We start from the raw sequence: 17,318 nt of genomic DNA on the forward strand, positions 1-17,318 counted from the left end.
CGACGGCATTTGGGCAATTCTGACAATAATAGCATACAGAGTTTAAAATTCAAAGGAACGATCAGTTGTTAAATAAACGGTTGAATGATATCGAATAGAGTAAAGCGCTATTTTCATGAATATTAATTTTCGTCGCAAATCGGAGTTGTGCAGCGTTTATTTGACTGAAATTACACGTCTTTCTTATCAAAATGTACTCGCTCATCATTAAAAGAACTGTAGGCGTTTTGCAATGTTTACTTGACGGAATGTAAATATGTTTCTAATCGTATGTACACACTCATCATTGAATTAACTTGATTTAAAGATCAGCATCCTCACGCTAAAAAACACTCCTCATACTGCATATAACCAGCAATGTCTAGTTACGTTTAATCCAACCAATACTAATATTGTAATTTTATTTTTTATATATACAAGTACTACATATATACCCACTGTCCGTCTATGCCACAGAGTTTGATCTTTAACATAAAGGACGAAAATAGAAAGCAGCACTTGTTATTGTATGGGAGAAGTACGTCTTTTTCTGTACTATTTACATATTTTTCAATAGAGCATCACCAATGTATTAGAAACTCCAACGTTCATTATATTATGTCATTTGCTCTTCGACTGTTAACCGTGGTTACAATCTTACCTAACAAAAACAACAAATTAAGGTTGAAAATATTGTAAGTTCTCGGGCTGGCATAGGCAAAGGTGTACCACAAGGTTCCATTCTAGGGCCCTTTCTTTTCAATATATTAATAAACGACATTTTCTACTTTATTCAGAAAAGCTCACTATATAATTATGCTGATGACAATACCTTATCTTTTCATTCACCAGATTTTAACGACAAAATGAAAGTAACATCCTTATCGACTGGTTAAAGATCAATAAAATGCAAACAAATCCAGATAAATTTCAGGCCATAGCAGTAGGCAAAAAATCTTTTAGTAAAAACCCCATCTTCAAAATTGGAGACAACAGCATAACATGTGATGAAACAGTAAAACTTTTTGGTATTGATATTGATTATAAACTAAATTTCGAAGATCATATTGGGAATATTTGTAAAAAAGCGGGTAGGCAATTAAATATCCTTAAAAGAATAGGTAAACATCTAAATGAGCTAAACACATTGACAGATTTTCATACTTTTATATTATCCTATTTCAATTTTGCCCAATGGCTTGGCATATCTGTTCTGAAAACAATACAAAGAAAATGGAAAGACTACAAGAAAGGGCACTTAGATTTGTTTACAATGATTTTTTTCATCTTACCATGATTTGCTTCAAAAAGTTAAAATGCCATCTCTTTATATTAGAAGAATGCGTACTATGGCTATTGAAACCTATAAAATTCTTAACGGGCTTGCGCCTGTAGTACTAACTAACTTAGTTGTAAAAAGAAATTCGTCAATAAATTTTAGATATTTAAATATTTTACAGATACCTAGAGTAAAAACAGTCTGGTAAGCAGTCTTCCAGGTATGCTGCCCCTGTGTTGTGGAATTCCCTCCCAGAAGAATTTAGATCCAACATAAATTATAATCAATTTAAAAATCTTATTCAGTCTTGGAATGGAAATGTCTGTAAATGTTCTTCTTGTTCCTGGAAAAGGGCCACAGCACAGGTACAGCATACTGCAAAATAAGTAGTTTCTAGTTTCTGGGCCCTTCTTTTTCGTGCTTATTGTGCTTATTTTGTGCTTTTTGTGCTCTTTTTGTGCTTTTGTATTGCATGTTCAACATTACCCTGTTGAGTTCTATAGTCTAAATATTCTGTACTGCTTGTTGTTTGTTCTGAAATGCTTAGGCCTATATGCATGGTTTTTTTGTTGTTTGTTTTGTGTGTGTATCCGTCTGCGTATACATGTATGCATTAATGTTTTATGTTTAGAGCCAGTTGCATGACACCAGTTACGTAATCTGTTTACCTAAATTCTAGTACTACCCAAAGCTTGCCTTGCATGTCAGTTTTTATGTGCTTGATGTCAGTCCATGAACATTTTACCATGAACATTTTTCACTATTATTTTGTTTGGCATGTAATCTGCTTTTACTTTAAATCTATAACTACCTTCGGTGTGCTGTGATTGTCAGTTTGTATATGTGATTATATGTACTTGCTGTGCTTGTCAGTTTTATATGTGCTTATATGTACTTACTGTGCTTGTCAGTTTGTATATGCTTATGTGTACTTGTCAGCTTTTTATGTGCTTATGGGTACTGGCTGTGCCTGTCAGTTTTATATTTGCATATGTGTACTTGCAACCTTTTATTTGTGATGAAGCTGCTGACCAGTTCAATTCAAATCTGTTTCGATCTGATACCTCGTTTTTACCCACTTTCTTAGCTCATTTTGTGTTTCGTTTCTTCTTAGTCTTTAAGCTCGCAATTTTTGACGGCAGTTTAATTTAGATCTTCTTATAGATCAAGATCAGCGGTTTCCTGCACAATATTTCTTTAAATAGTGTGAAAACTTGTAGAATGTAATACTGTGATTTCATTAACTTATTTGCTTGTAAATCATATCTATTAACTTAATTGTGCTATATTTTATTTCCATATTGTAGCTGTTTTATACTTGTTACATTTATACACATGTTTATATAGTCGGTTCAAAAGCCTTAATGGCTTATGTTGTTTCTTTATGTCTTGCCGACTCAAAATAAATCTTATCTTATCTTATTATACGGGAAACCCTATCTCTTAAGTGGACTTAAATCAAAACTTAACGAACGCACCTCGCTTGTCTACAAACAAATACATCAACGGTTATATTCCGGAAAACTGAAAGCATCTATTTAGAAAATAATTGACATCGGTGTAATTGAAGGCCGACGTGGCCTGGTCCGAACCGTTTTACCATACGTCAGACGCGCGTCATAGACTGGTTAGTAATTTCCGGTTAAGAAAACATTATGGCGGCGCTAGGTTTTGTTGGTCTAGTTAAAACTGAGCCAAACATTTACAATGGGGTAAGGTTTCTCATCTAAGCAGTTGTTTTCAGAAGTTTGCATAGCCATCAACGTCTTTAAGGCATTTTGGAAACCAGTTTTATCTTGAATTGGCAATAATTTAACATCGAAATTTTTGCCACGCCTTTGCTCTGGGTTACCTCCCTTGCACCCTCCTTAAAGAGAACGATTATTGATATTTAGAGGCATTTTTGATTATGATCACTGCGATGGTAGGAAACCCCGTGTACTTAAATGGTTTACAATAAATATTGCATTGTGTTTGGAGTAAAGAACATTACTGAAAATGTGGATCATAATTGCTGTCATCCACAAAATTAAAGGTTTGTAAACTCCTTGTCAATGTAAATTATATATAGTCTTTTGATGATTTGGCAGACTCTTGGCTTCAATAGTCCGCTATATCTTTTTAATAGCGAGAGTTCCGACACGAATTTCGGTCACATCACTCCTGAATTTAAATACACACATTTTTGTGACTATTATGAAAGAACGTTGCCTAAATAGTATATAATGAGCAAAATATATCGAAATTTATCTGTTAATATGCTATATTTCGAGTTTGTTTCATCCAATATAAATCCTGTATAGTAAAGGTCTAGTTGTCTCCCTTGGCTAGGTTGGCGCTAAGGAAAAAAACTTTGTCGTCAAATCTAGGGGGTCCGGCGGCATGCCCCCCCCCCCTGGTGGCGTAGTGATAATGATACATTAACACCGTTAAACAGTTTCCGTTACATGTGGTATTTAGGTTTGAAACCACTAAAACAGCCCGCCCGTCTCGGTAGTAATTATACGACATTTTATAAAATCCAAACATTTTTCTTTTTTTGTTGTTTTTCAAGAAATGCGTGAGAAATTACTAAGTCAGCATGAGACCGTCATTGCCAAAAGCACATTCTCGGCCCTTTCCGTCAAACATCGGATAAGTACCTCGAAGGAGATAGTATGAATACACATTTCGGAAGCGGTATTGCGGTCTACCTACGCGGGCCTACGCGAATCAAAATTACATAGTAAAAACAAACATGGCCGGTTTTGCGAGTTGTTTACATTTTGCAAAGATGAAAATGGGGATTTTCTATGCTCTAAAGGCAGAGCAAGTACAAACTCTACAGGAATTATGGACGCCATCGTTGTTATTGTTTTTGTTGTTGTAACATTCTTAGAATGGTATCACGTGGGCGGACTACTTTCAACCCGTATTTCTCCCAAGTCCGATTATGATAATCTGCGAGGGGTACCGAATGCGTCATTGCATGTCAAAAAACGTGAGACTCACGACGAAACCGTGAGACTTGACAGGTATAGACGTTTTCGATTCTGCATTCACGTCTGCACTATTTTAGACGTCCTCCGATCGCGAACCTAACATTTGGTCATTTCCTGAGTTTACATTATTCTGTCCGCTTTCTTTTCTAAAGAATTGTGTTAATTTCTGTTGCTTCGACTTTCCATTTTCGCTCGCAGCATCCATTTTTCCCAGGATCTGCAACTCACTTTCTAAATCGGTCTTTCAAGTCGCATAGCGACCGTAAAGGGAAGTAACTCTTATCTACTTTTTATGTCCCCCACTATAGTAGTGGGGGACATATTGTTTTTGCCCTGTCTGTCTGTCTGTCTGTTGGTCTGTCTGTTGGTCTGTTTGCGCCAACTTTAACATTTTGCAATAACTTTTGCTATATTGAAGATAGCAACTTCATATTTGGCATGCATGTGCTAGGTTGGCGCTAAGGAAAAAAACTTAGTCGCCAAACCTAGGGGGGTCCGGGGGCATGCCCCACCTGAAAATGTCCTGAGCAAAATTAAGACTATTTTTGTCTGAAATTAGCCCTTTTTTTGCTTGAAAAATTTTCTTCGCTGGTGAGCCACTAGCTGACATTTTGCAGGAGATTTTTTTGTTTACACAGACACCGGTGGCGTAGTGATAATGATACATTACCACCGTAAAACAGTTTTCGGTACATGTGGTATTTAGGTTAGAAACCACTTAAACAGCCCTCCCGTCTCGGTAGTAATTATACATTTTATGAAATCCAAACAATACTTTTTTTCATTTTTGTTTGTTTTTGAAGAAATGCGGAGAAATTACTTAGTCAGCATGAGACCGTCATTCCATGTCAAAAACCATGAGACTCATGGCGAAACCGTGAGACTTGACAGGTAGATGTTTCCGATTCTGCATTCACGTCTGCACTATTTTAGACGTCTTCGGATCGCGAACCTAAGATTTGGTCATTTCCTGAGCTTACATTATTCTGTCCGCTTTCTTTTCTAAAGAATTGTGTTAATTTCTGTTGCTTTGACTTTCCATTTTCGTTCACAGCATCCATTTTTCCCAGAATCTGCAACTCGCTTTCAAAATCGGTCTTTCATGTCGCATAGCTACCGTAAAGGGAAGTTACTCATATCTACTTTTTTAGCCAATCAAAATCGTTGTTTCTTTGGAAATTAGTTTTAAGTGGCTATGTCAATGCCATACCTCTGCCCATCTGATTAAATGACAATTCCGTACTGGTCGATTCGATGACGTTGAATCGTAACATATAGAGCATAGGCCATTACACGGCACGCTTCAGTGATTATCACGTAAATCTCCAAGTAACCCAAATACTCGAAAAGTCTGGTCGCAGTGTAAAGCATGACCACTTAAGACATTAGCCATGTGGATTATCGACCTAGGCCGTCGTCATTATCCCCTGGGGCCTTTCCGGTAAGGGTAATGATTGTGTAATCTTAGCGATGTTTCTGGCGTTTTATACGGTCTGAAAACAGGCATATAGAGTGTGCATTTGTAGAGCATAGGGTCTTTTTTTAAATCGCCAATTTCATGAAAATCTTATTTTTAATCGCCAGCAAGGAATTGTAATCGCCAATGGCGATTTTGGCGATCGGTAACACTAACGTAGCATGTGTATCTCCAGGGCTCAGCCTAGGTTCAAACTTAAGGGAGAAGTGACTTCTCCCTGAGCTGAAATTAGGGAGAAGTGAGGCCACTAGAAGGAGAAGTGATTTCTGTTCGGCGTTTAATAAAATTTTCGCTTGTTTTATACCCCTCATTACACCAAGGCTTAGTATCATCATCAATGACAAACAAATACTATTTTCAAATTCAATAAATTCTTGCAGATTAAGTCACATAAATCAATTCATACAAATAAAACTTGTGATTTCCATGTGCATCATAAAAATAAACAGTACTTTAATCATGCAATGACAATCCAAACCCTATTTACATCATAATGTACATGATAATTGGTCAGTGATTTTTTCACCCAATTGGGAACAGGTCCGGTACCAATGCCATTGGAAATTCTTACCATCATGAAATCACCAAATTGTGGTAAAAACGAGTATTAACAAAACACAATCTTAATGCATGGGACATACATATCTATTACTGTTTATCCGAATTGTATATACACTTGAGAATGCCTTACCTGTTTCATTTAATAATCGAAATTTTCCTTGTTGTTATCTGGTTTAACAAACCTTATTACAAGTACATGTTTGTTAAATCCAGTTAATGCTTTCTCCATTATTGAATCACCATTACTTGTAATTTGAATCGCCAGCTTTTAATTGAACGCGGGTTTAATGTTACAATACATCTGCCATTTGCAATGTCGAAGGTCATGAGTCATGACGTAGCAATTTTATTCTACTCGGATAATTTATATCTTATCGAGGAAATGTGTTTCTTCAATGTCTATTGTGTAGTATTAGGACTTGTTAGTATAAAAATGAACTGTGTTTCCAGTTTATATAAGATGGGTGTTACTCGTAATCATCGGTGGATTAACCCACTGACAAAACTCGCTGGACTTTTACAGTAGTGGATCTACGTAATTAATAGACCTTTGATCAATTTTGTTTTTCTTTAATAAGTTTTCCGACTTTCTTTAACCGCGCCGTCTGTCAAAAACCTGTAATTATCAAATGGTCAATCAATTATCACGTAATCATTAGACAACTTACAGCACGCGCAAAGAGGTTGCGGGATATAAAATAAAGTCGTTTATGTATGGATACGGTAGATAAAATTATGGAAATTAGCACTACAGTTTGCACGGGAGGGTTGTTAGTTTTCGTTTATGTAGTTATGAATTAATGTCTGACAAAATAAATTGCACATCGACTGGATAATTAGTGTTTATGAGTTTTGAAACACGAAACAAGTTAACAGTAGAACATACTAGAATAAATCGTATTCATATTTACTGTTGGGAATGTGTTGCGCGTGTAAACTTTTTTGAGCGTAAATACATATCTATAGCGACGTCATTTCATCGCTCAGGTAATCTACTGCATATGTATATACAATGCGCGCGTTCTCATTGGTAACTATCGATGTTAATATACCGCTTAACTCCGCCTGCAAGGCGTGTACTAATTGGGCTTGCAGAACAGAGAACTATCCAAACTGTCGGCGAAATGACACACGCTATGATCTTTTGATCTAAACCGTTATTGTTTGGAGTGAATGCCCATGTATGCTAGTTGCCTGGATAAGCTTTCACAGCAGTCGATCTTTTGCTGTGATAATAAACTGATAACATAACAAGCGTCATCGGTGACTTTATGACATGTGAAAATAGAGAATTTTTAGATGAAAAAATTGAGAGAAAAAAACGTCGATGTTGTAAAAAAGAAGGCGAAGTCAACTTCTCCTTCATGTAATTTAAGGGCGACATTATTATGTCCCGGGCGAAGATGTCGCCCACGTCGCCCTCAGGGCCGAGCTCTGTATCTCATGAAGCTGCACATTTTGAGTGGTGAAAGGTCAAGGTCATCCTTCAAGGTCAGAGGTCAAATATATATGGCCAAAATCGCTCATTTTATGAATACTTTTGCAATATTGAAGATAGGAACTTGATATTTGGCATGCATGTGTATCTCATGGAGCTGCTCATTTTGAGTGGTGAAAGGTCAAGGTCAGTGCCTTCCCCAGGAATTTGTTCAGGCGCCCCGGGGGTGGGTTGGGGAGGGGTGTCCCCTCCCGACGTTGATTTTTTTTTAATTTAACGTGTCAATTCACGTTCTGTGGTGCGTAATAACTCAAAGAAAAACAGCGTCAAAAGACGTCATTTGGTGCGCTATGACTCTTCAAAAAAAATCCCCCAGTCATTTAAAAATATGTTTTTTTAAATTGTTTAATTGTTTTAAAACTTTAACGCACAGATAGTAAAATCCCGACTCGAACGATTCCCCAATACATCCGTTTCAACCCGACTATTACTGAATACTTACTATTTTTCAAGTTCCTATTTATTTCCCGATAATCCCGTTTATTCCGTTTTAATCAATCTCTTTCTGGTAAATATTTACGATAAAAGCTTTCAGTTATTTCTTTAACACAAACCTTGCCATTTTTTAAGTGACTATTTATAGATTTGATGAAACATTGCCTCTGAATATGCGTCAATCCCCTGACCTGTTGTGTGCTTGTTTAAACGCTAAATACACGCCATTTGTATGCAATAGACGCGACGTTGTACATGCTGCATAATTTTCGCGCTCTTTTTAATTGAGAAAAAGATTCGACACAAAATAAATTTGCACTGCTAATTTGAAGCAAAAATATTTAACGTTGCGGTAACATTTACATTGGGAACTGTGTTTCGGATTAAAAACGCGTTAACATCGGCTTACGGTAATGGGTTTCGGATTACAAATTTAATTATTTCCATTTGAGATCTAACAAATATTAACCGTTGCGTTATAAATTCAACGATAATTTGTTTACACACTTTACGAGTCGAATAAATGTTTTGATGGAATTATGCATGAAATTCACGTTGTCCACGAGGATCACGGCCGGTTGCCATCATCAGTCTTCTAACTATCGATTATCGGACGAAACATTTACAAGTCTGCATAATTAATTCAACGAAAATTTGTTAAAGCGCATAACGTGTCGAATAAATGTCAGAAAAACGAGGTGAATCAGTTCTATAAATGGACATGTTGAAATATACATGTACTGGAATTAAATAAATTGTTATCACATAATTGTAACCGGGAGTCATTTGCACAACTTACTCGGCTATAATAATTAATTGTTTACCACTTGCAATTAATTTCTCGTATTAATTATGAGTCATAGGTAACACTTGTTTACAGTAAAAAGGTGTGATGATGATGCCCGAAACCGTCTTTAATGTTCTGTACTGTACTAATTACCGGTTTTATATTACTCAAATGGTACAACTTCTTGCTATTCAAGCTGCGATAAACTCTTACTTCATGCCCGATGTCAATCAAAAATAATGGTCGATAGTTAACCCCGCCCTCATAAGCATTCGCGTAACCGATTGGACGATGAACTTCACAGTTTGACGACTGGAAAGTTACCAGATACATCCTTGTCAGCATTTAAATGACCGTGTAATGTGGCTAGAATAATCGATACGCGCGTCATGCTATTCTCTTATCAGTGGACTATCCATTACCCCATGTGGTGTTTATGGCGATTACTTGTGAAAGTAGGTACCGAGTGCTCTTTTAAAACAGGGAGTATTGATACACTGATAGGGAAACCTTGATTTTTTTGGACAATCTCCACTTTCTTTTACTGAAGAATACACTGATCGGAAAATTTCAAGCGCCCCGGGGACTCTGATTTCGAAATTCAAGCGCCCCGGCAAGGGGTGCTTAAATGGCCTGGGGAAGACCCTGGTCAAGGTCATCCTTCAAGGTCAGAGGTCAAATATATGTGGCCCAAAATCGCTTATTTTATAAATACTTTTGCAATATTGAAGATAGCAACTTGATATTTGGCATGCATGTGCATCTCATGGAGCTGCACATTTTGAGTGATGAAAGGTCAAGGTCATCCTTCAAGGTCAGAGGTCAAATATATGTGGCCCAAATATCTTATTTTATGAATACTTTTGCAATATTGAATATAGCAACTTGATATTTGGCATGCATGTGTATCTCATGGAGCTGCACATTTTGAGTGGTGAAAGGTCAAGGTCATCCTTCACAAGGTCAAGGTCATCCTTCAAAGTCAAACGTCATATAGGGGGACATTGTGTTTCACAAACGCATCTTGTTTAGCCAATCAAAATCGTTGTGTCTTGGGAAATTAGTTTATAGTGGCTATGTCAATGCCATAACTCCGCCCATCTGATTAAATGACAATTCCGTACCGGTCGATTCGATAACGTTGAATCATAACATCTATAGCATAGGTCATTACACGGCACGCTTCAGTGATTCAGTCATCACGTAAATCGCCAAGTAACCAAAATGTTCAAAAAGTCTGGTCGCAGTGTAAAGCGTGACCAATTAAGACATTAGCCATGTGGATTATCGACCTAGGCGGTCGTCATTATCCCCTGGGGCCTTTCCGGTAAGGGTGTTATCTGTGTAATCTAAGCGATGTTTCTGGCGATTTATACGGCCTGAAAACAGGCATATAGAGTGTGCATTTGTAAAGCATAGGGTCTATTTTTTTCCAATTGCCAATTTCATGAAAATCTTATTTTTAATCGCCAGCTAGGAAATGTAATCGCCAATGGCGATTTCGGCAATCGGTAACGCTAACGTAGCTTGGTGGAGGTTAAATTCAACTATGTTTGTAACTGAGTTCGAACAAACAAAGTGTGCAATATGCACAAAACAGTAAGAAATGAAATTAGAAATAATAATCATAAGAAGAAGCAAAAAAATCATTATAACTATTATAACTCAAAATAATTGAATCAACAGTAACGAAATACCCCAAAAGTAATTGGTACGAAATAGCTATGGTACGAAATAGGAACAACAATAACAATGCCAAAATGGTTGCCTTTGAGAAAATGATCGTTCAATGTCTATGATTTCGAATGAAATAAGGGTAATTTTTGTGATCTAAGTTCATATTTGTCAAACAACGGATAGATTTTAGATATATACACTTGAAAATACTGTAATTCCCATAATAGTATTGTATTTATTTTTCGTTATGGTTTTTACAGACCGGAGTTTCAGCGTTCAGATTTATTCTGAACGTGAATTATTTCAGCAAGTAAACTCCACTTCCAAAACAGTTAACAAAATTTCCCACAATATCTTTTATTGTTTTATTCCTACTTTGAACAGATTGGCCAGGCTCCTCAGATGTTGAACTTTGATGCGGGTGATGCTCCGGCCTTTAAGAGACCAAAGTTAGAAGGTAGGTTTCTGAACATTGAGCGCACTGGTTACAGGCTCTCATTCTGCTCATTGCAACTTGTAACTTAGCTTGAGCAAGAGCAAAATGACAGTAATGCGTGCCTGTATGTACATGTGCAAAGTTAGTGGTTATAGTGACCATATGTCAACCAAAAGCAACGAACACAATGCTCTGACTGCATTTGTTATCATGTTTATAACAATCTGGGTCTGATATCTAATATTGTATTTATGATTATAAACATTGTAGGTCTTACACATATTATTTTTAGTGAATGCACTTGGGAAATTGTTGAAGTGCATTGGATTTTGATTTTTTGCTTTGTTCCTTCTTTATGGCTTTGTTAATTATGAATATCTTATGATATACTTTGTATATTGCCATGCATTGCTGAAATTTTCTTATACAAACGTACCTGATATGAATGTGTTCTTTCTGTTTCTGTATTTTGAGCCACCATCTCCCCCTCAATGTAAGCGATGCAGTTATCTGGAGGCGAGAGCTAGAGCGGAATTCCAGCCATCAAATGTCGCACACTTAACAGCAAGAGCTTAACCTGCGTTTGGGTGTCTGGGCTAGATCCGTTCTAGACTCCACTCATAATTTAGTTTGTTGTACGTTTTGTGTCCACCAATCATTTTATCATTACATGCATTACTCATTTGTATTAGTTAATAGTATGCACTACTTCTGCAACTACTAATGACATTTGTTTAACAATTATCTATGAATTGTAGATAGCAATAGTCAATATTTATGTTAATTTGTTGTTGTTTAGTATGATTGTGTACATGCAAAAGCTTTTTATTCAGTATTTTTCAGTCTACTGCTGACTGCAAGCCTCACATTTTCTGGCAAGACAGTTTCTGTAACTGCCTGTGTGGCATTTGAAAATCTGCCGCATTGAGAGTGTAGAATCATGGTTATTGAGAGACATTAGTTGTTGTGGCTGCTTTGTTAAGTAAAACATTATGTGTGTTTCAGACGATTTTTTACGATCTTCGTATATCAATTTAATAGACCTGATTTAGTATTTTGTAGTGAACTTGACCTTTAAAATTTATCAATTGTTTTTTGTTGTTGTTTTTTCTCAAAATTGTTCATAGAACCTTTCTTAAGTAACCTTTCTCCTAATTTTTAATTTTGTTGAATTATTGCAGTATGTTTTACATATTGAACAATTGTGTAAATTGAAGAAAAAACTTAATGATCAACTCATTTGTTGTATTGGTTGGACATGTTCTGTGTTTTTCAGTGAAGATTTCTTGGTGAACATCAAACGTCCAATCTTTGATTGAAAAATCCCAACGCAGACACCGTGCGCTCTACACTTTCTGTTAAAAATTATTATTTTTTAATATTTCTTTGTTTTAAAATTTACCATGACTTTAAATATCCAAGCATGCAACTGAGTGGTGTTTAAAGGAGAAGTTATATGTAGTTACATCCATTATTTATTTTTTTTAAAGAAAACAAACTCCAAAATAATATGATTTAAGTATGATGATCAGTGTTTTATACGGACTTTTTTAACCAGGTTTTCCGAAGGAAAAAACTGGTTATTAGATTGGCGAATGCGGGCGGGCTGGCTGGCGGGCAGGCGGAACAAGCTTGTCCGGGCCATAACTTTGTCGTTCATTGTGAGATTTTAAAATCATTTGGCACATTTGTTAACCATCATTAGACGGTGTGTCGCGCGAAAAAATTACGTCAATATCTCCAAGGTCAAGGTCACACTTTGAGTTCAAAGGTAAAAAATAGCCATAAATGAGCTTGTCTGGGCTATAACTATGTCATTCATTGAGATTTTAAAATCATTTGGCACATTTGTTCACCATCATGGGACGGTGTGTCGCACGAAAGAATCACGTCAATATCTCCAATGTCAAGGTCGCCACGACTAAAAATAGATTTATTTTAAAACAAACTTACAAAGGGGGTTAATTTTGTTTGTTCATTTCAAAAGTTCAGTTTGAGTTGTCTCCCTTTATCAGATTTTTTTTCACAATGAAAACCTGGTTTTGTGACAATTTTGTCCCTTGTTTATTATTAGAAGAAAAATTACCTTAAAATTATTGTTAAAGTACAATCAGTTTGTAACATTCTGCGCTGAATAATTATAGAAAAAAACAAATAGGAGAAAAGTATTCAAATATGTTTCAGATCATAAAGAAACTCAAACATGAACTGTGGACTCTGATAACACCTGAAAGTGGAACAGTTTAAAGTGGTATCATCTGAACTGGGTTGTCTCTGTACTATCATTTACTGATTCATTGCTTATCACAAAATTGTCATTTTTAGCAGTTTTAACTTGATCGGTTAGATGTTTAAGCAACTTTGAAGGAGCCCACAAGCCGATGGCCTCTTAAATAAAGTATTCAAAGACATGACAGGCTAACCTTGCATAAAATTTAATTTCTATCCCTGCTTTCAGTCATTTATTTGGCGGTTGTGCAAATATCTGATAAATTTGAATCAAAGAAAGCATTTATTTTAAGCCACTAAAAGCAGATAAGGTTTAAATTTTGCGTTCTATCTCCATTATCCTTTTGAGTAATTTCAATTACTGCTTAATGCTTCAAAAAGGCAACAATGAAGGTTTGAGTTAATAAATGTGGGTGTCAATACAAGTTCTATAAAGAGTCTAGGGGTAGATGTTACAGTGTGCTGTTGCTACATATGAATAAAGATTACAAAGCGGATCATGAAAGAATTGTATCAAATAAGAAGTTGTGGTCATTGAGTGTGAGAGAAAAGTGAGAACATGTGCGTGATAGGGCAAAACTGCTCTCTTTCCATTTACAGGTACAAATGTATAGGTACACAAGTGTGCTAGCCAACCGCCTGCGCTGTACCCCATTGGTCATTGGACGGTGCTGAATTGAGGCCCATTGAAAGGCTTTGTGATCTTCATTGGGCCGCATCCTGTTACTTGCCGCACATTTCTTTTTGTATTTTTCAGGTTCTCCAGCAGAATTCTTTTTCTGTTTTCAGGAAAAATTATGTTTTTGTTTTTCAGTGTTGAATAGTTAACAATTAAGTTTGTTATGTAACAATGTTATTGTTTGCTTGTATATTGTTTAGGTTTTCTATGTACCATAGGGGCTTATACTTTGGTGCTCAATTTTTTTTTAAATATACAAATGCAATTCTGATATTCTTGAACCAAGCAATGTTTGTTAGATATATTATTTAATATAAAAAAAATATTTATTTTTTTTTCATTTGAAATCAAGCATTAATAGTTTGTGTTCAGCTGATGCATTTGAATTAAAACTGTTTCAATTAATTTTTTAACATAAGGTATTTGATCATATTGCTGAAATATTTATTTAATAAAATCTTCTTTTTGGAATTATTTTTTCTTCTCAGGAATAATTGTTCTCTTTTGTTGTAAGAAGTTTTGTAAATGCAAAGAAATATATATATAAAATTGGAGTGATACAACATGTACATCTCATAAATATGGCAACAAAACGAAAGTATTGATAATAATCAAGTTAAAAATACCTGGCAGGAGTAGGGAAAAAAAGACAAAAATGTTTGGAATCACATTATTGCTGACCGTCAATAAATTTGTTTTTCCTTCTTTTCTGTATTTCTATGTGCTAGCCATTATGGGCTTGTTTGAGAGAGAAGGGGAATTAACTCCAGCCTTGGCTTCTATGGCGTTATTGCCACGTAACAGAAAATGGGTAAACCTTGTTTACAAGCAAACAACATTTATTTGATCATCGTGCATATGAAAATGTGTGTAGTTGTGCTTTTTCCCAACCTACCAGTTGCCATGAAGCCTTAGCTATGCTTTTGACCAAGTCTAGTTGAAAAAAAAATCTGTAAATTCTCTTTTTTCATTTTCGTTTGTCCAATCAAAACTAATACAAATAAAGCCCTGTAAATTCTCTTTTTTCATTTTCGTTTGTCCAATCAAAACTAATACAAATAAAGCCAGTGCCTGAGTTCAGTTGCTAAATAGTAGCAATTAAAGGGATCTTTTCACGCTTTGGTAAATTGACAAAATTGAAAAAAGTTGTTTCAGATTCGCAAATTTTCGTTTTAGTTATGATATTTGTGAGGAAACAGTAATACTGAACATTTACCATGGTCTAATATAGCCATTATATGCATCTTTTGACGATTTTAAAACCTAAAAATTATAAAGCGTTGCAACGCGAAACGATTGAATAATTTGGAGAGTTCTGTTTTTGTCGTTAAATTTTGTGAAACTACGAAGATTGCTTATATAAGGTATAAAATACGTCAAGTAAGTGTACTCGGCGAAATAGCTCAGTAGGCTAGAGCGTTTTTACTTCAGGACTCGGGCAGGACTCCAGGGGTCACTGGTTCGAAACCTGCTCCGGACAATGTTCTTTTCCTTTTTTTTTATTTTATTCTTGATTTTTTACTGAAGCCTTTACGATCCAATGTTTACATTTATCAATATAAAGCATTTAATGAATGAATTAAAAAATGCCAAAATCTGTGAAAAGGCCCCTTTAATCTAATAATAAGGTTCACAGTCCTGTGAATGTCTGGCCCTGTCAACCTGAAAAAATCATTGAGATTGGATACAGCATCTGGAATACAAGTTGAGAGTGAAACTTGTGCGTCTCAAACATTACAGGAACTGAAAAACCTTTTTACTATTAGATACATGAACAAATTCACGCTTAACAATCAAAATAAATGGACCACATTTTATACCTAATGGAAGAACTCGCACCAAAAAGCTAAGGCTTCAGCCTGTCTGGTACCAATTGTTAACCAGTCCTGGTTGGTATTACAGATGACATACCGCAGGGCGACATGTCGGGCCCAGTACTGGAAGGCCCTGGGGCCAAACGGGAGCTCAAGCCTTTCACCCTGCCCAAACTGTCGTCCTCACAAATGGACGTGCTTCAGTCAGCCAAAAAATATGCCATGGAGGCCAGCATCAAGAGTGTGCTTGTGAAACAGACCATTGCCCATCAACATCAGGTATGTGACTCGTCTGTGTGTTCGTTGTGTGTTACCTGATTTTGAAAATGTATAATTGCCTTATTCTGGTTTTGTGATACATACATGTAGGTGGATGCATGTTGCTGACAGTCTAAACCAAAGTTAGATCAGTCAATTTCACAAGTTACAAAGTCGTTTCCACGGGTTGTAAATTTCCTTACCATGGCTTACTTTAGGGCTACTCTATTCCTATAACAAAAGCTTTAGCACACCCAGAATGATACCGCATAACACATGTTCGAGCATTACTAAGTAGTTGTTTGTGTACACAAAAAGGCTATCGGCTTTGATTTCATATGAGATTTACTTCTTAACAATATTGAACAAAATTTAAGTTCTTAAAACGAAAGTTTTTAGGGCTCTTCTGACTGAAACCCAACAATTAATGTAAAAAAGATACTGGAAAATTGATATTAAATGAACTTGCCACAAGCTTGTTTAAATAAGTTATATCAGACAGCTAGTCTCTTTGGTGTGAATTGGCAAGTGTGTTGATTTTTTTCAATTTTGGGAATGGGGTCCCTTCGGATTGGGAATTATCACAGATCAAAATTGGGAAATTTACGTTGTTGTTTTGCTAACAAATGCTTCAATATTGAGAATGAAAGTGTTTTAATATTATATAACTAAGGTGTATCTTGTAGAGCTGGATCGGGGATGAACGAAATGTTGAGATCTAAAAGAAAAATTAAACCCTCAAATGGAAATTTTTTAGGTCCCATTTGGAAAATGTTAATATATACTTCTTTCCATTGGGAATGGGCAAAGTACAGGCCTCAAATTGTAACGAAAAATAATATTTTTAGCCATTATTCAAGTTCTTGATTTTAGAGTGTGTTGGGGTGAAAGATGGAGAAAAGATTTTAATAAATAAATTAATTAATAAATTTCAATAAAGAAAATAACTAACCAGTACTTATTGTCAGTCAAAAAAACATTCTTTTGTTTTCAGTAAATTTAAAGAAAGATTAATTTGTATTTCTATAAACCTCATTTTTGTCCTGTTAAATGATTTCTGCATTTGTATATGATGTATTATTGTATAATCAAAACAGACAAGCACTTAACCAAAGCAAGGTGTGGTTTTGAACACTAATTTCATAGCATTTCTAGGACACGCTAAAGTAATGGGGTTCATTGAAAATTTGCAAAGTTGTCTACATTTATTTTATTTAAACCTGAAATA

At 35.6% G+C, this 17,318-nt stretch overlaps 1 protein-coding gene and 1 long non-coding RNA gene across 6 annotated transcripts in view; both read left to right on the plus strand.

Moving 5' to 3' along the window:
- Positions 1–2,874: 2,874 nt before the first annotated feature.
- LOC127842117 (poly(U)-binding-splicing factor PUF60-like) overlaps positions 2,875–17,318 on the plus strand; it is a 36,184-nt gene continuing 21,740 nt past the window's right edge. For 3 of the 5 annotated variants that reach the window (XM_052371458.1, XM_052371460.1, XM_052371459.1), the window contains exons 1-3: positions 2,875–2,970; positions 11,059–11,131; positions 15,921–16,111. In XM_052371458.1, coding sequence (XP_052227418.1) covers positions 2,914–2,970; positions 11,059–11,131; positions 15,921–16,111 — 321 coding nt within the window. In that variant the 5' untranslated portion in view covers positions 2,875–2,913. Of the gene's footprint in view, positions 2,971–11,058; positions 11,132–14,374; positions 14,830–15,920; positions 16,112–17,318 lie in introns of those variants that run through there. The other 2 variants (XM_052371462.1, XM_052371461.1) reach the window with 2 other exon arrangements.
- LOC127842131 (uncharacterized) lies at positions 14,836–15,902 on the plus strand. The gene is made up of 2 exons (XR_008031492.1): positions 14,836–15,028; positions 15,087–15,902. It is a non-coding gene; the product is annotated as an uncharacterized LOC127842131 (long non-coding RNA).

The sequence above is a fragment of the Dreissena polymorpha genome, chromosome 8, assembly GCF_020536995.1.
Source record: "Dreissena polymorpha isolate Duluth1 chromosome 8, UMN_Dpol_1.0, whole genome shotgun sequence".
NCBI classification, from domain to species: Eukaryota; Metazoa; Mollusca; class Bivalvia; order Myida; family Dreissenidae; genus Dreissena; species Dreissena polymorpha.